General features: G+C 50.3%; 1 protein-coding gene across 2 annotated transcripts; it reads right to left on the bottom strand.

Moving 5' to 3' along the window:
* Nucleotides 1-668: 668 nt before the first annotated feature.
* On the bottom strand, nucleotides 669-20,343 carry LOC120935811 (gastrula zinc finger protein XlCGF57.1-like). 2 transcript variants are annotated; one of them, XM_040347873.1, is made up of 6 exons: nucleotides 20,266-20,343; nucleotides 14,715-14,789; nucleotides 14,072-14,468; nucleotides 5,992-6,108; nucleotides 1,013-2,146; nucleotides 669-853 (listed from the first exon to the last, which is right to left on the bottom strand). In XM_040347873.1, exons 3-5 carry the CDS (start codon nucleotides 14,352-14,354, stop codon nucleotides 1,023-1,025), a joined length of 1,524 nt encoding a protein of 507 aa, XP_040203807.1. In that variant the 5' UTR covers nucleotides 14,355-14,468; nucleotides 14,715-14,789; nucleotides 20,266-20,343; the 3' UTR covers nucleotides 669-853; nucleotides 1,013-1,022. The 2 variants fall into 2 exon arrangements, with proteins under 2 accessions (XP_040203807.1, XP_040203808.1); XM_040347874.1 differs by having other exon boundaries at nucleotides 669-863; nucleotides 1,023-2,146.
* Between the last annotated feature and the right edge of the window lie 3,366 nt (nucleotides 20,344-23,709).

The raw sequence follows: 23,709 nt of genomic DNA, 5'->3' as shown, positions 1-23,709 counted from the left end.
TTCTTCTGGTGGTGGCTTATGGTGGAACAATGATTGAAGCTCATGGTGGAGCAATGATTGAAGCTCATCTAAAGAAGCTCGAGCTCGATGTGCATCTTCTGGTGGCAGCTCATGGTGGAACAATGATTGAAGCTCATGGTGGAGCAATGATTAAAGCTCATGGTGGAGCAATGATTGAAGCTCATGGTGGAGCAATGATTGAAGCTCATGGTGGAGCAATGATTGAAGCTCATCCGTGGCATAAAATAGGACAGGAATTTTGAATGTTCTCACATCTAGAGAAGCTCGAGCTCGATGTGCATCTTCTGGTGGCAGCTCATGGTGGAGCAATGATTGAAGCTCATGGTGGAGCAATGATTGAAGCTCATCCGTGGCATAAAATAGGACAGGAATTTTGAATGTTCTCACATCTAGAGAAGCTCGAGCTCGATGTGCATCTTCTGGTGGCAGCTCATGGTGGAGCAATGATTGAAGCTCATGGTGGAGCAATGATTGAAGCTCATGGTGGAGCAATGATTGAAGCTCATCCGTGGCATAAAATAGGACAGGAATTTTGAATGTTCTCACATCTAGAGAAGCTCAAGCTCGATGTGCATCTTCTGGTGGCAGCTCATGGTGGAGCAATGATTGAAGCTAATGGTGGAGCAATGATTGAAGCTCATCTGTGGCATAAAATATGACAGGAATTTTGAATGTTCCCACATCTAGAGAAGCTCGAGCTCGATGTGCATCTTCTGGTGGCGGCTCATGGTGGAGCAATGATTGAAGCTCATGGTGGAGCAATGATTGAAGCTCATGGTGGAGCAATGATTGAAGCTCATCCGTGGCATAAAATAGGACAGGAATTTTGAATGTTCTCACATCTAGAGAAGCTCAAGCTCGATGTGCATCTTCTGGTGGCGGCTCATGTTGGAGCAATGATTGAAGCTCATGGTGGAGCAATGATTGACGCTCATGGTGGAGCAATGATTGACACTCATGGTGGAGCAATGATAGGACAGGAATTTTGAATGTTCTCACATCTAGAGAAGCTCGAGCTCGATGTGCATCTTCTGGTGGCGGCTCATGTTGGAACAATGGCGGAAGGACTTTCCACAATCTTTACACTTGTAAGGCTTCTCCCCGGTATGGACACGGTGATGTTTCTTTAGTTCGGAGCTGAGGATAAAGCTTTTTCTGCACACTTCACAGGTAAACGGGCGCTCACCCGTGTGGGTTCTCCGGTGCCGTATAATTTGGGATCTCTGACTAAAGCTTTTCCCGCAGTCTGTACAAGTAAATGGTTTAATACCGGAATGAGTTCTTTGGTGTATGACGAGGTCGGAGCTTCGGATGAAGCTGTTTCCGCACTCAGTACATATAAAGGGCTTTTCACCGGTGTGGGTCCTATAATGAACCATGAGGTCAGCACTCTGGCTGAACCGCCGTCCACATTCGATACAAGCATATGGTTTTTCACCGGTGTGAATGCGCTCGTGGTTCTTCAGCCCAGAATTCTGGCTGAATTGTTTCCCGCAGTAAACGCAGGCGTACGGCTTTTCCCCGGTGTGGATGCGTTCGTGTTTACGAAGAACGGAACTTCGTCCAAAGTGTTTCCCGCAGAAGATGCAGCCATACGGCTTCTCCCCGGTGTGGGAACGTTGATGGACGATGAGATTGGACTTCCCGATGAAGGTTTTCCCACAATCCGAACACACAAACTCTTTCCCTGATCGCTTCTGTTCTGCTGAGCGGATTTTCGGGTCACCATCACATACTTTACTACTGGCAGTAAGGACAACTCCGGGACTATATGGGTTGTGCAGCTGGCGGTGCTCAATGTACGACGTCTCCTGAGAAAAGCTTTGACCACACTCAATACAAATATACGACCCGAAATCCACAGCTAGAGCCGACTCCGAACAGTCCTCACTCTCCGACCCACCAAACCCAAGGCCGTGGTTTAATAGGGTTCTCCGCTGACTGCTCGGGATCGTTAGGTGCCCAAATGCCCGGCAGCCAATAGGAACATCGGCCGACAGGACCTTCACGGGGTCGCACCTTGTCCTGCGGTTTCTTCTCCTTGGAGTTTGCAGCAGGAAATCATCTGTTGTGTGAGCTGTGCCTGTGGACGGGATGGCGTTCCTTGGGTGGCCCGAATCTCCAACTAAAGAGAAAAGGAGATACAGAACATTATGGAGATTCAATGGAAAAAATTCTAAAACTACCACTTAGTTACCATTATATACCATTACCTACGTGTTCCGTCACCATTACCTACATGTTACGTCACCATTATACACCATTACCTACATGTTACGTCACCATTACCTACATGTTACGTCACCATTATATACCATTACCCACATGTTACGTCACCATTATATACCATTACCCACATGTTCCGTCACCATTATATACCATTACCCACATGTTACGTCACCATTATATACCATTACCCCCATATTACGTCACCAAATATACCATTACCTACATGTTCCGTCACCATTATATACCATTACCCACATGTTACGTCACCATTATACACCATTACCCTCATGTTACGTCACCATTATATACCATTACCTACGTGTTACGTCACCATTATATACCATTACCTACGTGTTACGTCACCATTATATACCATTACCTACGTGTTACGTCACCATTATATACCATTACCTACGTGTTCCGTCACCATTATATACCATTACCTACGTGTTACGTCACCATTATATACCATTACCCACATGTTCCGTCACCATTATATACCATTACCTACATGTTACGTCACCATTATATACCATTACCTACGTGTTACGTCACCATTATATACCATTACCTACGTGTTACGTCACCATTATATACCATTACCTACATGTTACGTCACCATTATATACCATTACCTACGTGTTCCGTCACCATTATATACCATTACCTACGTGTTCCGTCACCATTATATACCATTACCCACATGTTCCGTCACCATTATATACCATTACCTACATGTTACGTCACCATTATATACCATTACCTACGTGTTACGTCACCATTATATACCATTACCGACATGTTCCGTCACCATTATATACCATTACCTACATGTTCCGTCACCATTATATACCATTACCGACATGTTCCGTCACCATTATATACCATTACCTACATGTTCCGTCACCATTACCTACATGTTCCGTCACCATTATATACCATTATCCACATGTTACATCGCCATTACCTACATGTTCTGTCACCATTATACACCATTACCTACATGTTCCGTTACCATTACCTACATGTTCCGTCACCATTACCTACATGTTACGTCACCATTATATACCATTACCCACATGTTACGTCACTATTATATACCATTACCTACATGTTCCGTCACCATTATATACCATTACCTACATGTTACGTCACCATTATATACCATTACCTACGTGTTCCGTCACCATTATATACCATTACCTACGTGTTCCGTCACCATTATATACCATTACCCACATGTTCCGTCACCATTATATACCATTACCTACATGTTACGTCACCATTATATACCATTATCCACATGTTACATCGCCATTATATACCATTACCTACATGTTACGTCACCATTATATACCATTACCGACATGTTCCGTCACCATTATATACCATTACCTACATGTTCCGTCACCATTATATACCATTACCGACATGTTCCGTCACCATTATATACCATTACCTACATGTTCCGTCACCATTACCTACATGTTCCGTCACCATTATATACCATTATCCACATGTTACATCGCCATTACCTACATGTTCTGTCACCATTATACACCATTACCTACATGTTCCGTTACCATTACCTACATGTTCCGTCACCATTACCTACATGTTACGTCACCATTATATACCATTACCCACATGTTACGTCACTATTATATACCATTACCTACATGTTCCGTCACCATTATATACCATTACCCACATGTTACGTCACCATTATATACCATTACCTACATGTTACGTCACCATTATATACCATTACCTACATGTTCCGTCACCATTATATACCATTACCCCCATGTTACGTCACCATTATATACCATTACCTACATGTTCCGTCACCATTACATACATGTTCCGTCACCATTATATACCATTACCTACATGTTCCGTCACCATTATATACCATTACCTACATGTTCCGTCACCATTATATACTATTACCCACATGTTCCGTCACCATTATATACCATTACCTACGTGTTCCGTCACCATTATATACCATTACCTACATGTTCCGTCACCATTATATACCATTATCCACATGTTACATCGCCATTATATACCATTACCTACAAGTTCCGTCACCATTATATACCATTATCCACATGTTACATCGCCATTATATACCATTACCTACAAGTTCCCTCACCATTATATACCATTACCTACAAGTTCCGTCACCATTATATACCATTACCCACATGTTACGTCACCATTATATACCATTACCCACATGTTCCTTCACCCGAGACACAGAAGGGGGCTGCAGTGACCGGACCCCGAGACACAGAAGAGGCTGCAGTGACCGGACCCCAAGACACAGAAGGGGGCTGCAGTGATATACAAATATAAGGGGGCTGCAGTAATCGATTGTATAGACAGAAAATGGGGTCTTCTTGCTGTCATCTATTCCACAAATGTAAAGCACCTGCATACCAGACAAAGAGCCATCTGAAGGTTATCTAAATGTAAGAAGCTTCAGAAAAATAAAGACTTTTCTAATATCGGCTGTACAGGACCCCCTGGTGATAAGAATATATGAAGATTAGTAAGGAAGGGGACACAACCACCAAATAGGACACAACCTCCACAACCCCCCTAACGGGACACAACCTCCCTAATGGAACACAACCACCAAATAGGACACAGCCTCCCTAACGGGACACAACCTCCCTAATGGGACACAACCACCAAATAGGACACAGCCTCCCTAACGGGACACAACCTCCCTAACGGGACACAACCACCAAATAGGACACAGCCTCCCTAACGGGACACAACCTCCCTAACGGGACACAACCACCAAATAGGACACAGCCTCCCTAACGGGACACAACCTCCCTAATGGGACACAACCACCAAATAGGACACAGCCTCCCTAACGGGACACAACCTCCCTAATGGGACACAACCACCAAATAGGACACAGCCTCCCTAACGGGACACAACCACCAAATAGGACACAGCCTCCCTAACGGGACACAACCTCCCTGATGGGACACAACCACCAAATAGGACACAGCCTCCCTAACGGGACACAACCTCCCTAACGGGACACAACCACCAAATAGGACACAGCCTCCCTAACGGGACACAACCTCCCTAACGGGACACAACCACCAAATAGGACACAGCCTCCCTAACGGGACACAACCTCCCTAATGGGACACAACCACCAAATAGGACACAACCTCCCTAATGGGACACAACCACCAAATAGGACACAGCCTCCCTAACGGGACACAACCTCCCTAACGGGACACAACCACCAAATAGGACACAGCCTCCCTAACGGGACACAACCTCCCTAACGGGACACAACCTCCCTAACGGGACACAACCACCAAATAGGACACAGCCTCCCTAACGGGACACAACCTCCCTAACGGGACACAACCACCAAATAGGACACAGCCTCCCTAACGGGACACAACCTCCCTAATGGGACACAACCACCAAATAGGACACAACCTCCCTAATGGGACACAACCACCAAATAGGACACAGCCTCCCTAACGGGACACAACCTCCCTAACGGGACACAACCACCAAATAGGACACAGCCTCCCTAACGGGACACAACCTCCCTAACGGGACACAGCCTCCCTAACGGGACACAACCTCCTAATAAGACACAACCCCCCTAATAGGACCGCCATGCCCCTAGTCCTCGGAATGTACTGTAATTAGCCACATAGAATCCTGGAACTCCGTCCCCAGCAACCTCACCTGAATCAATGGCCTCCATGATCTCTTCATTGGCATTATGTTGTATCCTCTCCGAATCTCCATCTGTCAGGAATACCGGAGATCCATCCGTGTCACAGCAATCCAAAAGATGGAGATCTGCAGAGGAAGTCCGGGTGATAAGTAATGGATATTCCTGAGGGCAAGTCATGGCATGAAAATCGTCTCCATATAATGATATCATTCATATCGTCTCCATATAATGACATCATTCATATCGTCTCCATATAATGACATCATTCATATCGTCTCCATATAATGACATCATTCATATCGTCTCCATATAATGACATCATTCATATCGTCTCCATATAATGACATCATTCATATCGTCTCCATATAATGACATCATTCATATCGTCTCCATATAATGACATCATTCATATCGTCTCCATATAATGACATCATTCATATCGTCTCCATATAATGACATCATTCATATCGTCTCCATATAATGACATCATTCATATCGTCTCCATATAATGACATCATTCATATCGTCTCCATATAATGACATCATTCATATCGTCTCCATATAATGACATCATTCATATCGTCTCCATATAATAATGACATCATTCATATCGTCTCCATATAATGACATCATTCATATCGTCTCCATATGACATCATTCATATCGTCTCCATATAATGACATCATTCATATCGTCTCCATATAATGACATCATTCATATCGTCTCCATATAATGACATCATTCATATCATCTCCATATAATGACCTCATTCATATCGTCTCCATATAATGACATCATTCATATCGTCTCCATATAATGACATCATTCATATCATCTCCATATAATAATAATGATATGGGTTAGGAATACAGCTAAGGTTAGGGTTAGGAATACAGTAGGGTTAGGGTTTGGAATACAGTTTAGGGTGAGGAATATAGTTAAGCTTGTGAATATAGCGTTAGGAATATAGGGTTAGGAATATAGCTAAGGAAAGGGTTAGGAATACAGTTAGGGTTAGGAATACAGCTAGGGTTAGGGATACAGCTAGGGTTAGGGATACAGCTAGGGATAGGATTAGGGATAGGAAAACAGTTGGGGTTAGGAATACAGCTAGGGTTATAATTAGGGTTAGGGATACAGCTAGGGTTAGGAATACAGCCAATGTTTGTGTTTGAGAATAATGTTAGGGTTAGGAATACAGCCAGAGTTAGGCACAGGAATACAGTTAGGGTTAAGAATACAGTAGGGTTAGGGTTTGGAATACAGTTTAGAGTTAGGAATATAGTTAAGCTTGTGACACCCAGACACCCCCCCTGGGTGTATTTTCGGCGCTTTTTGGCGTTTTTACACGCCCGCGCCAGCCTGCTACTTTTCGCGGCCGCCGCGCCTCAGGAAAGTCCGCGGCTTCAGCCGCGGCCTACCGGCGCTCCGACCGTTTCTCCCTGCACCTACCACCAACAGTGCAGTTTTCTTTGTTTATCGCCCCTGCACCCCTAGAGGTCCCCTCCACCCCCCTATTAGCAACCAGATCGGTGGAATCATTTTCTTACCTACCTGATTGCCCCCCCAGCCTGGGTCCTGTGTCTTCGCCTGGCGGCCATCTTGGTGCACCCCAGCAACAGTGACACCCAGCATCCCCCCCCCTTTTCCCCTCATTAAGTCATCAATCTTTGATCCAGGGCTTGAGCCGATCGCCTTTAGGGATCAGGAAGGAATTTTTTTTCCCTGCCGCAGCACATTGGCCAGCTTGCCCAGGGTTTTTTTGCCTTCCTCTGGACCAAGGATTGCTGAGAGCGAGGATTCTCCGAATCCTCTCTCACCAAACACCCGCACCCCCCCCTCACGGTGACTGGCAACAATGGTTAAATTGCGATACTCTGCGGAAACCATTTGGGGTCTGAGACAATTCGCAACAATATTACCTGCCGTCACCACAAAAGCCTTAAAATCAAATCAACTTTTGAGAATCGATCGACGATCGATCATCAAAAATTTCAACCATTCAACACAGCTCAAGCACATATCATGTGCGTTGCTTAACACTAGATCGGCAGTTAAACACCGCTCAGAAATCCATGATTTCTTACTACAAAACGATCTAGACTGCCTCTTCATTACAGAAAGTTGGCTGTCAGACGACTGCAACACCATTCTCGGAGAATTGGTGCCAGAAAATTATCGCATCCTAACGGAAAATAGAATAGGGCAAAGAGGAGGAGGCCTGGCGGTGATTCATAAGTCGCATATTGCAATCACTAAACCGGTCCTTCAAAATCCTCTACCTTTTATGGAAACCCTTACGCTTCAACTTCAATCTCACTCTCAGGAGACCGTTCACATTCTCCTCTGCTATAGGCCCCCTGGGCCCAAATCGCAGTTGATTTCAGCATTAACGGAGTTCATTTCCACTTACTCCCTTAACAGCAATCATCTTTTGCTGCTCGGGGATTTCAATTTGTGGGCCAACTCCTCACAGGATCCCATCGCGGAGGCCTGCATCGACCACCTGGAAGGATTAGGACTTCAGCAACTTATATGCGGACCCACGCATGCCTCAGGTCACACACTCGACCTAATTTTCAGACAAAATCTGAAAATAAACATTTTGGGAAATGAACCTTTGCCATGGACAGACCACCATGCAATTAGCTTCATAATTCCCAGAACTCCACTAGTCATGAAAGTACCCAAGCCGGTGACAATACACTGGGCTAGATCTCAGAAGAAGCTCCACTCGGAACTCTTCAGATCTACCCTGGGAAACCGAATTGGGGCTATTCCTCCTCAGCTAGCAGCCTCAGATACTTTGGATGCCATAAATGCAGCTCTGCTACAGTCAGCCGACTTAGCAGCACCAAAGCGCAAACTCCGCAGCCGGGCAAAAAAGTCCAGCTGGTTCAATAACCAGCTGTCGCTATTGAAGCAAGAGCGCAGAAGGGCGGAAGCCGCCTGGAAAAGAAGTCCTTCAGAAGACCGCCTCAACTTCTACAAAGCAGTAACAACACGATATCACAAGGAAATTTTCAAAGCCAAAAAACTTCACTTTTCTATGGTAATTAACAGCGCAATGAATCGCCCACGCGAACTCTTCAGGATGGTCACCCAGACCATGAATCCGGGATGTCTTGAAGTCCCCACTTCAGACACCCAAGAGTTCTGCAATGAACTATCGGATTTCTTCATCAACAAAATTGAAAAAATTCGGGTAAGTATTCGGCAAAACAATACTCCACTCAGCCCCCTCTTCAATCAAAACACAGACGGAACGCCTCTACAATCAACTAAGTTCACTTTGGAACCCATCTCCATCGATACCACAAAAAAATTCATTGGTGCGCTGCGCAACAGCACAGCACCCAATGACATCATTCCCACCAAGCTACTGAAGGAATGTGCCGACATCCTGGCGCCTCCGATCACGCAGCTTATAAATCAGTCATTTAAGGAAGGCATAGTGCCTTCCCTGCTGAAAGAGGGCACAATCCTGCCGATCTTGAAAAAACCTAATTTGGATCCTATGGACCCAACTCACCGCCGTCCCATAACAGGTCTAAATGCTCTGTCCAAGATAATGGAGAAAGTGGTGGTAAATCAGCTGCAACAGCATCTGGACACCCACAACCTACTCGATCCATTTCAATCCGGGTTCCGTCCCGGACACGGTACAGAAACGGCCTTACTGAAAATATGGGACGATGCGCTCGAGGCCGCAGACGAAGGAGAATCTTGTCTCCTGGTTCTGCTGGACCTAAGCGCAGCCTTTGACACAGTAGACCATAAATTGCTACTGAGACGACTAACAGAAGTCGCCGGAGTCTCAGAAGATGCCTTACCATGGTTCTCCTCTTTTCTCGGAAACCGATCACAAACAGTGAAACTGGGATCCTTCATGTCAGAAAAACGCACGGTGCCATGTGGGGTCCCCCAAGGATCCCCCCTATCACCGGTGCTGTCTAATATCTATCTTCGTCCTCTCTTTGATATTATCAGTAGCCAAGAACTACTCTATCACTCTTATGCAGACGACACGCAGTTGTACTTTCGCATCTGCCATAAAAAAGATCATCATCTCAGATTAGAGAAATGTCTCTCTTCAATAGAAAACTGGATGACTAAGAGTTATCTCAAACTCAATAGCGCTAAAACAGAACTCTTTATCTTCGATGCCAGTCGGAAGAAACAACCGACAACAAACTGGACACCATCTCCCATCCTGGGACAAATCATCTCCCCTAGCTCCAAAGTCAAAAGTCTGGGAGTCACGTTTGACACCTTCATGACAATGGACGCACAAATAGGGTCAGTAGTCAGCGGGGCGCACCATTTGATGCGCCTACTACGCAGACTGATTCCATTTATCCCCAAAGAAGACGTAGCAGTCGTGGTGGGAACAATCGTGAATTCCAGACTGGACTATGCAAATGCCCTTTACCTCGGGCTACCCAAGTACCAAATCGCTCGTCTTCAAGTCGTACAGAATACGGCCGCTAGACTGGTGACTGGGAAAAAATCTTGGGAATCAATCTCACCTTCACTGAGATCCCTTCACTGGTTGCCAGTGAAAGACAGAATTGCATTTAAAGCACTCTGCCTGACACATAAGTGCATCCATGGGAAGGCTCCTAGATATCTATGCGACAAGATCAAACCGCACAATTGCAACCGCATTCTGCGATCCACCGACCAAAATCTGGTCAAGGTTCCTAAAACCAAATACAAGTCCAAAGGAGAAAGAAGGTTTGCTTTCCAGGGCCCCAGGCTATGGAATGCTTTACCAACCAGTATTCGGTTGGAGCAAAACCACCTGTCCTTCAGAAGGCAGATCAAAACCCTGCTTTTCTGAAAGGCATGAGACACAAACAACAAGCGCCCAGAGGCGATTCAGTTCGCATGTGCCGCGCTATATAAATTTTTCATTCATTCATTCATTCAATACAGTTTAGGGTTAGGAATACAGCTAGGATTAGGGTTAGGGAAACAGCACGGGTTAGGAATATAGCTAAGGTAAGGGTTAGAAATACAGTTAGGGTTAGGAATACAGCTAGGGTTAGGAATACAGCTAGGGTTAGGGTTAGGAATACAGCTAGGGATAGGATTAGGGATAGGAAAACAGTTGGGGTTAGGAATACAGCTAGGGTTATAATTAGGGTTAGGGATACAGCTAAGGTTAGGGTTAGGAATACAGCTAGGGTTATAATTAGGGATACAGTTAGGTTTATGAATACAGGTAGGGTTAGGAATACAGCTAGGGTAAGGAATACAGCTAGGGTAAGGAATACAGCTAGGATTAGGGTTAGGAATACAGCTAGGGTTATAATTAGGGTTAGGGATACAGCTAAGGTTGGGGTTAGGAATACAGCTAGGGTTATAATTAGGGTTAGGGATACAGCTAAGGTTGGGGTTAGGAATACAGCTAGGGTTATAATTAGGGTTAGGGATACAGCTAAGGTTAGGGTTTTCAAATACAGCTAGGGTTATAATTAGGGTTAGGGATACAGCTAAGGTTGGGGTTAGGAATACAGCTAGGGTTATAATTAGGGTTAGGGATACAGCTAAGGTTGGGGTTAGGAATACAGCTAGGGTTATAATTAGGGTTAGGGATACAGCTAAGGTTAGGGTTTTCAAATACAGCTAGGGTTATAATTAGGGTTAGGGATACAGCTAAGGTTGGGGTTTGGAATACAGTTAGGGTTAGGAATATAGTTAGGGTTAGAAATACAGGTAGGGTTAGGAATACAGCTAGGGTTATAATTAGGGTTAGGGATACAGCTAAGGTTGGGGTTAGGAATACAGCTAGGGTTATAATTAGGGTTAGGGATACAGCTAAGGTTAGGGTTTTCAAATACAGCTAGGGTTATAATTTGGGTTAGGGATACAGCTAAGGTTGGGGTTTGGAATACAGTTAGGGTTAGGAATATAGTTAGGGTTAGAAATACAGGTAGGGTTAGGAATACAGCTAGGGATAGGATTAGTGATAGGAAAACAGTTGGGGTTAGGAATACAGCTAGGGTTATAATTAGGGATACAGCTAAGGTTATGAATACAGCTAGGGTTAGGAATACAGCTAGGGTTAGGGTTAGGAATACAGCTAGGGATAGGATTAGGGATAGGAAAACAGTTGGGGTTAGGAATACAGCTAGGGTTATAATTAGGGTTAGGGATACAGCTAAGGTTAGGGTTAGGAATACAGCTAGGGTTATAATTAGGGATACAGTTAGGTTTATGAATACAGGTAGGGTTAGGAATACAGGTAGGGTTAGGAATACAGCTAGGGTAAGGAATACAGCTAGGGTAAGGAATACAGCTAGGATTAGGGTTAGGAATACAGCTAGGGTTATAATTAGGGTTAGGGATACAGCTAAGGTTGGGGTTAGGAATACAGCTAGGGTTATAATTAGGGTTAGGGATACAGCTAAGGTTGGGGTTAGGAATACAGCTAGGGTTATAATTAGGGTTAGGGATACAGCTAAGGTTAGGGTTTTCAAATACAGCTAGGGTTATAATTAGGGTTAGGGATACAGCTAAGGTTGGGGTTAGGAATACAGCTAGGGTTATAATTAGGGTTAGGGATACAGCTAAGGTTGGGGTTAGGAATACAGCTAGGGTTATAATTAGGGTTAGGGATACAGCTAAGGTTAGGGTTTTCAAATACAGCTAGGGTTATAATTAGGGTTAGGGATACAGCTAAGGTTGGGGTTTGGAATACAGTTAGGGTTAGGAATATAGTTAGGGTTAGAAATACAGGTAGGGTTAGGAATACAGCTAGGGATAGGATTAGTGATAGGAAAACAGTTGGGGTTAGGAATACAGCTAGGGTTATAATTAGGGATACAGCTAAGGTTATGAATACAGCTAAGGTTAGGAATACAGTTGGGGTTAGGAATACAGCTAGGTTTTGGTTTAGGAAAACAGCTAGGGTTATAATTAGGGATACAACTAAGGGTTAGGATTAGGGTTAGGAATACAGGTAGGGTTAGGATTAGGGTTAGGAATACAGCTAGTGTTATAATTAGGGATACAGCTAAGGTTAGGGGCTTTGCTGATAATCAATGTGCTGATTATCAGCACAGCCCCCCTCTGGCAGGGAGAGCCGCTGATCTGCTCTCCCCTTCAGTTTGAACTGGGGCAAGCCATTTACCGGCACTTCCTGGTTCACGCGATGATCAGCTGCGATTGGTCACAGCTGATCACATGGTAAGGATCCTCTGACAGAGGCTCGATACTATGATCGGTGACGCAGTCAGACTGTCAGCGATCGCAGCGCGCCATCATTTTCTCCTGCTGGACATCATATGACGCCCAGTCAGGATAACAGAACCACATCCCGGCCGTCATTCTGCTATAGGCTGGGGAGGGGGGGGGGGCGGGAATTGGTAAAGGAGCGGTGATTTTAATAAAGCTTAAAGTGAAACAATAAAATGACAATTTCCTTTAAGTATAGTAATCGGAACCCTTAGTCTGCCTGTAAAGTGTCACATCTGTACCACGTATAGAACCTGCTGCAGCAAAACTGACATACTGTATATAAAGAAGAACATTTCATTTCCTATTTCCGGAAATGCAATACAAAAATGTGAGGGGTTCCCACCCCAATCCATACCGGGCCCTTCGGGCCTGATATAGGGAATTAAAAAAAAATGGTGTGCCCCCCCCCCAAAATCAAGCGAGTGCCCACCCCTCCTGAACCATACCAGGCATCATTCCCTCAACATTGTGGAGTGCTTTGGGGACAAGGGCCTTTTCCCGACAACCTTGGCTGGTAGCTGTGGGGGGTGGAGCCACCTGGCAATGTCACCTGGTGGCACTAGGATCTGGGGGCCCTCCTTGTGAACGGGAGCTTCCAGATTCCAATAAGCCCCCACCACCGGCCAGGGTTGTTGGAAAGAGGACCTTGTTCCCCCCCCCCCCATTTCTCCTTAGAAATGTCAGTTTTGCTGCAGCAGGTTCTATACATGGTACAGATGTCTCACTTTACATGCAGACTAAGGAGACCCCCCCCAGGCACAATATTGAAAGGGATTTAGGATTCCCACTCCCCCAGAAGAGGATGGATGGAGAAATGAAGGAATCTTCGTATAGAGCACTCACCAATGAGAGAATCCACAGACAGCTCCAGGTCCAGCCCCTCCTTCTGTGCCATGTGATACAGGTCCAGCCCCTCCTCCTGTGCCATGTGATCCAGGTCTTGGCCCTCCTCCTGTGTCATGTGATCCAGGTCCTGGCCCTCCTCCAGTGCCATGTGATCCAGGTCTTGGCCCTCCTCCTGTGCCATATGATCCAGGTCTGGCCCCTCCTCCTGGGTCATGTGATCCAGGTCTGGCCCCTCCTCCTGGGTCATGTGATCCAGGTTTGGCCCCTCCTCCTGGGTCATTTCACTGTCTGCTGGAATGTGGAGCTTCTTCTCAGGTTCGGGGAGGGTGCAGGATAATCCGCCAATGCTGTGATGACGAACCCATCACCACCATCCGACCCGCTCAACCACACCCTGCAGGGAAACACACTGTTAGAGTTCACAGAGATCCTCCCCCCTGAACTGACATCACAGTAATAGGAAAATGCTTCACAACACCCCCCCCCACCCCCACCAAAATGTCCTAGATCCCGGGTCTGTACACCCGCTGTGCCCATTATGAGGGGTTCCCACCTGCCGAGTTCCCAGGTATATTAGTATTGGGGTCACACACACATTGGGGTCTCCTCAGGTATGGTATTGGACCCGCCCTATACTCACCAGAGGGATTGCTTGTTCCCGTCCCGCAGCGTCCCGAATCGCACATGTGTGATTATATCGCGGCATTGCCCCTTCCTGAGAAAACAGAAGAATTAGACTGATATAGAGGCGGCAGGAGGAGAATCGCATTCACTATCACCCCCCTCCCCCTCCCCTTGCCCCCCACTCTCCCCCTCTGATTCCCTTCCCCCCACTCTCTTTATCCCCCTCTGACTCTTTCCCCCTCTCCCTTCCCACTCCTCTCCTTCTCTCCCCCCTCTCCTTATATCCCCCTCTCCCTTCCCCTTCTCTTTATCCCCCTCTCCCTTCCCACTCCTCTCCTTCTCTCCCCCCTCTCCTTATACCCCCCCTCCCTTCTCTTTATCCCCTCTCCCTTCCCCTTCTCTTTATCCCCCTCTCCCTTCCCACTCCTCTCCTTCTCTCCCCCCCTTTCCTTATACCCCTCTCTCCCTTCCCCTTCTCTTTATCCCCCTTTCCACTCCTCTCCTTCTCTCCCCCCTCTCCTTATACCCCTCTCTCCCTTCTCTTTATCCCCTCTCCCTTCCCCTTCTCTTTATCCCCCTCTCCCTTCCCACTCCTCTCCTTCTCTCCCCCCCTTTCCTTATACCCCTCTCTCCCTTCTCTTTATCCCCCTTTCCACTCCTCTCCTCCTCTCCCCCCTCTCCTTATACCCCCCTCTCCCTTCCCCTTCTCTTTATCCCCCTCTACCTTTCTCTTCCCCCATCTGTCTCATTTTATCCCCCTCTCAATCCCCCCCAGCCCTCTTTCTTTATCCCATCTCACTATCCCCCCTCTCTCTCCCCCATACCTATTTATCCCCCTCTCAACCCCCCCTACCCTTTCCCCTCATCCCTCTCTCTTTATCCCCATCTTACTCTCCCCCCTCCCATCCCTTTCTATTTATCCCCCTCTCCCTTCCCCCTCTCTTTATTCCCCTCTCCCCCCATCTTTCTCATTTTATCTCCCTCTCCATTCCCCCATCCCTCTCTCTTTATCCCCATCTCACTCTTTCCTCCCTCTCCTTTCCCCCATCACCCCTCTCTCTCTCTCACATCTCCCTTTCCCCCATCTTTCTCATTTTATCCCCCTCTCACTCCTCCCTTTCCTTCCCCCTCATTCCTCTCTCTTTATCCCGGTCTCACTCTCCCCCATCTCTCTTTATCCCCCTCTCCCTTCCCGCTCATCCCTCTCTCTTTATCCCGGTCTCACTCTCCCCCCTCTCTCTTTATCCCCCTCTCCCTTCCCCCTCATCCCTCTCTCTTTATCCCGGTCTCACTCTCCCCCCTCTCTCTTTATCCCCCTCTCCCTTCCCCCTCATCCCTCTCTCTTTATCCCGGTCTCACTCTCCCCCCTCTCTCTTTATCCCCCTCTCCCTTCCCCCTCATCCCTCTCTCTTTATCCCCCCTCATCCCTCTCTATTTATCCCCCTCTCCCTTCCCCTTTATCCCCCCTCATCCCTCTCTCTTTATCCCCCTCTCCCTTCCCCCTCATCCCTCTCTCTTTATCCCCCCTCATCCCTCTCTATTTATCCCCCTCTCCCTTCCCCTTGATCCCCCCTCATCCCTCTCTCTTTATCCCCCTCTCCCTTTATCCCCCCTCATCCCTCTCTCTTTATCCCCCTCTCCCTTCCCGCTCATCCCTCTCTCTTTATCCCCCCTCATCCCTCTCTCTTTATCCCCCTCTCCCTTCCCCTTTATCCCCCCTCATCCCTCTCTCTTTATCCCCCTCTACCTTATCCCCCCTCATCCCTCTCTCTTTATCCCCCCTCATCCCTCTCTATTTATCCCCCTCTCCCTTCCCCTTTATCCCCCCTCATCCCTCTCTCTTTATCCCCCTCTCCCTTTATCCCCCCTCATCCCTCTCTCTTTATCCCCCTCTCCCTTCCCGCTCATCCCTCTCTTTATCCCCCTCTTCCTTCCCCCTCATCCCTCTCTCATTATCCCCCTCTCCCTTCCCCTTTATCCCCCCTCATCCCTCTCTCTTTATCCCCCTCTACCTTATCCCCCCTCATCCCTCTCTCTTTATCCCCCTCTCCCTTCCCCCTCATCCCTCTCTTTATCCCCCTCTTCCTTCCCCCTCATCCCTCTCTCTTTATCCCCCCTCATCCCTCTCTCTTTACCCCCCTTTCTTTATCCCCCTCTCCCTTCCCCCTCATCCCTCTCTCTTTATCCCCCTCACCCTTCCCCCTCATCCCTCTCTCTTTATCCCCCCTCATCCCTCTCTCTTTACCCCCCTTTCTTTATCCCCCTCACCCTTCCCCCTCATCCCTCTCTCTTTATCCCCCCTCATGCCTCTTTCTTTACCCCCTTTCCCTTTATCCCCCCTCATCCCTCTCTCTTTATCCCCCTCTCCCTTCCCCCTCATCCCTCTCTCTTTATCCCCCCTCATCCCTCTCTCTTTATCCCCCCTCCCTTCCACCTCATCCCTCTCTCTTTATCCCCCTCACCCTTCCCCCTCATCCCTCTCTCTTTATCCCCCTCACCCTTCCCCCTCATCCCTCTCTCTTTATCCCCCTCACCCTTCCCCCTCATCCCTCTCTCTTTATCCCCCTCACCCTTCCCCCTCATCCCTCTCTCTTTATCCCCCCTCATGCCTCTTTCTTTACCCCCTTTCCCTTTATCCCCCCTCATCCCTCTCTCTTTAACCCCCTTTCCCTTTATCCCCCCTCATCCCTCTCTCTTTATCCCCCTCTCCCTTCCCCCTCATCACTCTCTCTTTATCCCAGTCTCACTCTCCCCCTCTCTCTTTATCCCCCTCTCCCTTTATCCCCCCTCATCCCTCTCTCTTTATCCCCCTCATCCCTCTCTCTTTATCCCCCTTCATCCCTCACTCTTTATCCCCCTCTCCCTTCCCCTTTATCCTCCCTCATCCCTCTCTCTTTATCCCCCTCTACCTTATCCCCCCTCATCCCTCTCTCTTTATCCCCCTCTACCTTATCCCCCCTCATCCCTCTCTCTTTATCCCCCTCTACCTTATCCCCCCTCATCCCTCTCTCTTTACCCCCCTCTCCCTTCCCCCTCATCCCTCTCTTTATCCCCCTATTCCTTCCCCCTCATCCCTCTCTCTTTATCCCCCCTCATGCCTCTTTCTTTACCCCCTTTCCCTTTATCCCCCCTCATCCCTCTCTCTTTATCCCCCTCATCCCTCTCTTTATCCCCCTCATCCCTCTCTCTTTATCCCCCTCTCCCTTCCCCTTTATCCCCCCTCATCCCTCTCTCTTTATCCCCCTCTACCTTATCCCCCCTCATCCCTCTCTCTTTATCCCCCTCTACCTTATCCCCCCTCATCCCTCTATCTTTATCCCTGTTTCACTCTCCCCCTCTCTCTCTTCCTTCCCCCTCATCCCTCTCTCTTTATCCCCCTCTCCCTTCCCCTTTATCCCCCCTCATCCCTCTCTCTTTATCCCCCTCTCCCTTTATCCCCCCTCATCCCTCTCTCTTTATCCCCCTCATCCCTCTCTTTATCCCCCTCATCCCTCTCTCTTTATCCCCCCTCATCCCTCACTCTTTATCCCCCTCTCCCTTCCCCTTTATCCCCCCTCATCCCTCTCTTTATCCCCCTCTTCCTTCCCCCTCATCCCTCTCTCTTTATCCCCCCTCATCCCTCTCTCTTTATCCCCCCTCATCCCTCTCTCTTTATCCCCCTCATCCCTCTCTCTTTATCCCCCCCATCCCTCTCTCTTTATCCCCCTCTCCCCTCATCCCTCTCTCTTTATCCCCTCATCCCTCTCTCTTTATCCCCCCCATCCCTCTCTCTTTATCCCCCTCTCCCCTCATCCCTCTCTCTTTATCCCCCTCTCCTTTCCCCCTCTCCCATCCCCCTCATCCCTCTCTCTTTATCCCCCCTCATCCCTCTCTCTTTATCCCCCTCATCCCTCTCTCTTTATCCCCCTCTCCTTTCCCCCTCATCCCTCTCTCCCATCCCCCTCATCCCTCTCTCTTTATCCCCCCTCATCCCTCTCTCTTTATCCCCCTCTCCTTTCCCCCTCTCCCATCCCCCTCATCCCTCTCTCTTTATCCCCCCTCATCCCTCTCTCTTTATCCCCCTCATCCCTCTCTCTTTATCCCCCTCTCCTTTCCCCCTCATCCCTCTCTCCCATCCCCCTCATCCCTCTCTCTTTATCCCCCCTCATCCCTCTCTCTTTATCCCCCTCATCCCTCTCTCTTTATCCCCCTCTCCCCTCATCCCTCTCTCTTTATCCCCCTCTCCTTTCCCCCTCATCCCTCTCTCCCATCCCCCTCATCCCTCTCTCTTTATCGCCGTCTAACTCTCCCCCCTCTCCCTTCCCATACAGAGAGATATACAGAGAGGTATACAGAGAGGTATACAGAGAGGTATACAGAGAGATATACAGAGAGATATACAGAGAGATATACAGAGAGGTATACAGAGAGGTATATAGAGAGGTATACAGAGAGGTATATAGGGAGGTATATAGGTTAGAATATTCTTCGCTCTCTGTATACGGATCGGTGGGTAGAATAGACGTATATGGAGTATACATTGTATATATACATAGATATCCCCTCCCCCGTATACAGAGAGATATACAGGGAGGTATACAGAGAGGTATACAGGGAGGTATAGAGAGAGATATACAGGGAGGTATATAGAGAGATATACAGGGAGGTATACAGGGGGGTATACAGAGAGGTATACAGGGAGGTATACAGAGAGATATACAGGGAGGTATATAGAGAGGTATACAGGGGGGTATACAGAGAGGTATACAGAGAGGTATACAGGGAGGTATAGAGAGAGATATACAGGGAGGTATACAGAGAGGTATACAGAGAGGTATACAGGGGGGTATACAGAGAGGTATAGAGAGAGATATACAGGGAGGTATATAGAGAGATATACAGGGAGGTATAGAGAGAGATATACAGGGAGGTATATAGAGAGGTATACAGAGAGGTATACAGAGAGGTATACAGAGAGGTATACAGGGAGGTATAGAGAGAGATATACAGGGAGGTATAGAGAGAGATATACAGGGAGGTATAGAGAGAGGTATACAGAGAGGTATACAGAGAGGTATACAGAGAGGTATACAGGGAGGTATAGAGAGAGATATACAGGGAGGTATATAGAGAGATATACAGGGAGGTATACAGGGGGGTATACAGAGAGGTATACAGAGAGGTATATAGAGAGGTATATAGAGAGGTATATAGAGTAGAATATTCCTCGCTCTCTGTATACGGACAGTTGGGTAGAATAGACCTCTCTCTATATGGAGTATACATTGTATATATACATAGATATCCCCTCCCCCGTATACAGAGAGATATACAGGGAGGTATATAGAGAGATATACAGGGAGGTATATAGAGAGATATACAGGGAGGTATACAGAGGGGTATACAGAGTAGAATATTCCTCGCTCTCTGTATACGGACAGTTGGGTAGAATAGACCTCTCTCTATATGGAGTATACATTGTATATATACATAGATATCCCCTCCCCCATACACAGTGCAGACAATGAACAGCATAGGAGAACCCCTCCCCTCCCCCGTACACAGTGCAGGCGAAGGGCCACACATACCTGGATACACTCAGCTTCCCTATGGATGGGAGAGGGGCGGAGTCTGCAGAGGATGCTGGGAGAGGAGAACTGAGGCATGATGGGAAATGTAGTCTGAACTCCTCACAATTCCCCCCACCGTCTGTAATAAGGATCCTCGTCTCCGGAGGAGGAGGGGGAGGGGAGGTCTATGGATACAATACACACATTACTCTGGAGGGATGAGTTTCGCGTTTGAGACTAACTCATATTCGACTCGAACATTGCCTGTTCAGCGAACAACCAACAATTTGGGGCGTTCGCGGCAAATTCGAAAAGTCGCGGAACACCCTGTAAAAGTCTATGGGAGAAATCTAAAGTGCTAATTTTAAAGATTAATATGCAAGTTATTGTCATAAAAAGTGTTTGGGGACCCGGGTCCTGCCCCAGGGAAGTGTTTGGGGACCCGGGTCCTATCTCAGGGGAGTGTTTGGGGACCGGGGTCCTGCCCCAGGGGAGTGTTTGGGGACCGGGGTCCTGCCCCAGGGGAGTGTTTGGAGACCCGGGTCCTGCCCCAGGGGAGTGTTTGGGGACCCGGGTCCTATCTCAGGGGAGTGTTTGGGGACCGGGGTCCTGCCCCAGGGGAGTGTTTGGGGACCGGGGTCCTGCCCCAGGGGGAGTGTTTGGGGACCCGGGTCCTGCCCCAGGGGAGTGTTTGGGGACCCGGGTCCTATCTCAGGGGAGTGTTTGGGGACCGGGGTCCTGCCCCAGGGGAGTGTTTGGGGACCGGGGTCCTGCCCCAGGGGAGTGTTTGGGGACCGGGGTCCTGCCCCAGGAGGAGTGTTTGGGGACCTGGGTCCTGCCCCAGGGGAGTGTTTGGGGACCCGGGTCCTGCCCCAGGGGAGTGTTTGGGGACCCGGGTCTTGCCCCAGGGGAGTGTTTGGGGACCCGGGTCCTGCCCCAGGAGGAGTGTTTGGGGACCTGGGTCCTGTCCCAGGGGGAGTGTTTGGGGACCCGGGTCTTGCCCCAGGGAAGTGTTTGGGGACCCGGGTCCTGCCCCAGGAGGAGTGTTTGGGGACCTGGGTCCTGTCCCAGGGGGAGTGTTTGGGGACCCGGGTTCTGCCCCAGGGGGAGTGTTTGGGGACCCGGGTCTTGCCCCAGGGAAGTGTTTGGGGACCCGGGTCCTGTCCCAGGGGAGTGTTTGGGGACCCGGGTCCTGCCCCAGGGAAGTGTTTGGGGACCCGGGTCCTGTCCCAGGGGAGTGTTTGGGGACCCGGGTCCTGCCCCAGGGGAGTGTTTGGGGACCCGGGTCCTGCCCCAGGGGAGTGTTTGGGGACCCGGGTCTTGCCCCAGGGGAGTGTTTGGGGACCCGGGTCCTGCCCCAGGGGGAGTGTTTGGGGACCCGGGTCCTGCCCCAGGGAAGTGTTTGGGGACCGGGTCCTGCCCCAGGGGAGTGTTTGGTGACCCGGGTTCTGCCCCAGGGGAGTGTTTGGGGACCCGGGTCCTGCCCCAGGGAAGTGTTTGGGGACCGGGTCCTGCCCCAGGGGAGTGTTTGGGGACCCGGGTCCTGCCCCAGGGAAGTGTTTGGGGACCCGGGTCCTGCCCCAGGGAAGTGTTTGGGGACCTGGGTCCTGCCCCAGGGGAGTGTTTGGGGACCCGGGTCCTGCCCCAGGGGAGTGTTTGGGGACCCGGGTCCTGCCCCAGGGGAGTGTTTGGAGACCTGGGTCCTGCCCCAGGGAAGTGTTTGGGGACCCGGGTCCTGCCCCAGGGGAGTGTTTGGGGACCCGGGTCCTGCCCCAGGGGAGTGTTTGGGGACCCGGGTCCTGTCCCAGGGGAGTGTTTGGGGACCCGGGTCCTGCCCCAGGAGGAGTGTTTGGGGACCCGGGTCCTGTCCCAGGGGGAGTGTTTGGGGACCCGGGTTCTGCCCCAGGGGGAGTGTTTGGGGACCCGGGTCCTGCCCCAGGGAAGTGTTTGGGGACCGGGTCCTGCCCCAGGGGAGTGTTTGGGGACCCGGGTCCTGCCCCAGGGGTGTGTTTGGAGACCTGGGTCCTGCCCCAGGGAAGTGTTTGGGGACCCGGGTCCTGCCCCAGGGGAGTGTTTGGGGACCCGGGTCCTGCCCCAGGGGAGTGTTTGGGGACCCGGGTCCTGTCCCAGGGGAGTGTTTGGGGACCCGGGTCCTGCCCCAGGAGGAGTGTTTGGGGACCCGGGTCCTGTCCCAGGGGGAGTGTTTGGGGACCCGGGTTCTGCCCCAGGGGGAGTGTTTGGGGACCCGGGTCCTGCCCCAGGGAAGTGTTTGGGGACCGGGTCCTGCCCCAGGGGAGTGTTTGGGGACCCGGGTCCTGTCCCAGGGGAGTGTTTGGGGACCCGGGTCCTGCCCCAGGAGGAGTGTTTGGGGACCTGGGTCCTGTCCCAGGGGGAGTGTTTGGGGACCCGGGTTCTGCCCCAGGGGGAGTGTTTGGGGACCCGGGTCCTGCCCCAGGGAAGTGTTTGGGGACCCGGGTCCTGTCCCAGGGGAGTGTTTGGGGACCCGGGTCCTGCCCCAGGGAAGTGTTTGGGGACCCGGGTCCTGCCCCAGGGGAGTGTTTGGGGACCCGGGTCCTGCCCCAGGGGAGTGTTTGGGGACCCGGGTCCTGCCCCAGGGGAGTGTTTGGGGACCCGGGTCCTGCCCCAGGGGAGTGTTTGGGGACCCGGGTCCTGCCCCAGGGGGAGTGTTTGGGGACCCGGGTCCTGCCCCAGGGGGAGTGTTTGGGGACCCGGGTCCTGCCCCAGGGGAGTGTTTGGGGACCCGGGTCCTGCCCCAGGGGAGTGTTTGAGGACCCGGGTCCTGCCCCAGGGGAGTGTTTGGGGAGCCAGGTCCTGCCCCAGGGGAGTGTTTGGGGACCCGGGTCCTGCCCCAGGGAAGTGTTTGGGGACCCGGGTCCTGCCCCAGGGGAGTGTTTGGGGACCCGGGTCCTGCCCCAGGGGAGTGTTTGGGGACCCGGGTCCTGCCCCAGGGGGAGTGTTTGGGGACCCGGGTCCTGCCCCAGGGGAGTGTTTGGGGACCCGGGTCCTGCCCCAGGGGAGTGTTTGAGGACCCGGGTCCTGCCCCAGGGGAGTGTTTGGGGAGCCAGGTCCTGCCCCAGGGGAGTGTTTGGGGACCCGGGTCCTGCCCCAGGGAAGTGTTTGGGGACCCGGGTCCTGCCCCAGGGGAGTGTTTGGGGACCCGGGTCCTGCCCCAGGGGAGTGTTTGGGGACCCGGGTCCTGCCCCAGGGGAGTGTTTGGGGACCCGGGTCCTGCCCCAGGGGAGTGTTTGGGGACCCGGGTCTTGCCCCAGGGGAGTGTTTGGGGACCCGGGTCCTGCCCCAGGGGGAGTGTTTGGGGACCCGGGTCCTGCCCCAGGGAAGTGTTTGGGGACCGGGTCCTGCCCCAGGGGAGTGTTTGGGGACCCGGGTCCTGCCCCAGGGAAGTGTTTGGGGACCCGGGTCCTGTCCCAGGGGAGTGTTTGG

The sequence above is a fragment of the Rana temporaria genome, chromosome 4 (genome assembly GCF_905171775.1).
Source record: "Rana temporaria chromosome 4, aRanTem1.1, whole genome shotgun sequence".
Lineage (NCBI taxonomy): Eukaryota > Metazoa > Chordata > Amphibia > Anura > Ranidae > Rana > Rana temporaria.
This window is presented reverse-complemented; position numbering and strand designations above follow the sequence as displayed.

Bases quoted from the DNA above. Each gene is read 5' to 3' on its own strand.
- LOC120935811 (XM_040347873.1), bottom strand. From the start codon at position 14,354: ATGACCCAGGAGGAGGGGCCAAACCTGGATCACATGACCCAGGAGGAG. The intron at 6,109-14,071 runs GTGAGTGCTCTA...CTTCCTCTGCAG, and splicing joins GTCTGTGGATTCTCTCATTG to ATCTCCATCTTTTGGATTGC. The intron at 2,147-5,991 runs GTGAGGTTGCTG...TTTTCTCTTTAG, and splicing joins CATGGAGGCCATTGATTCAG to TTGGAGATTCGGGCCACCCA.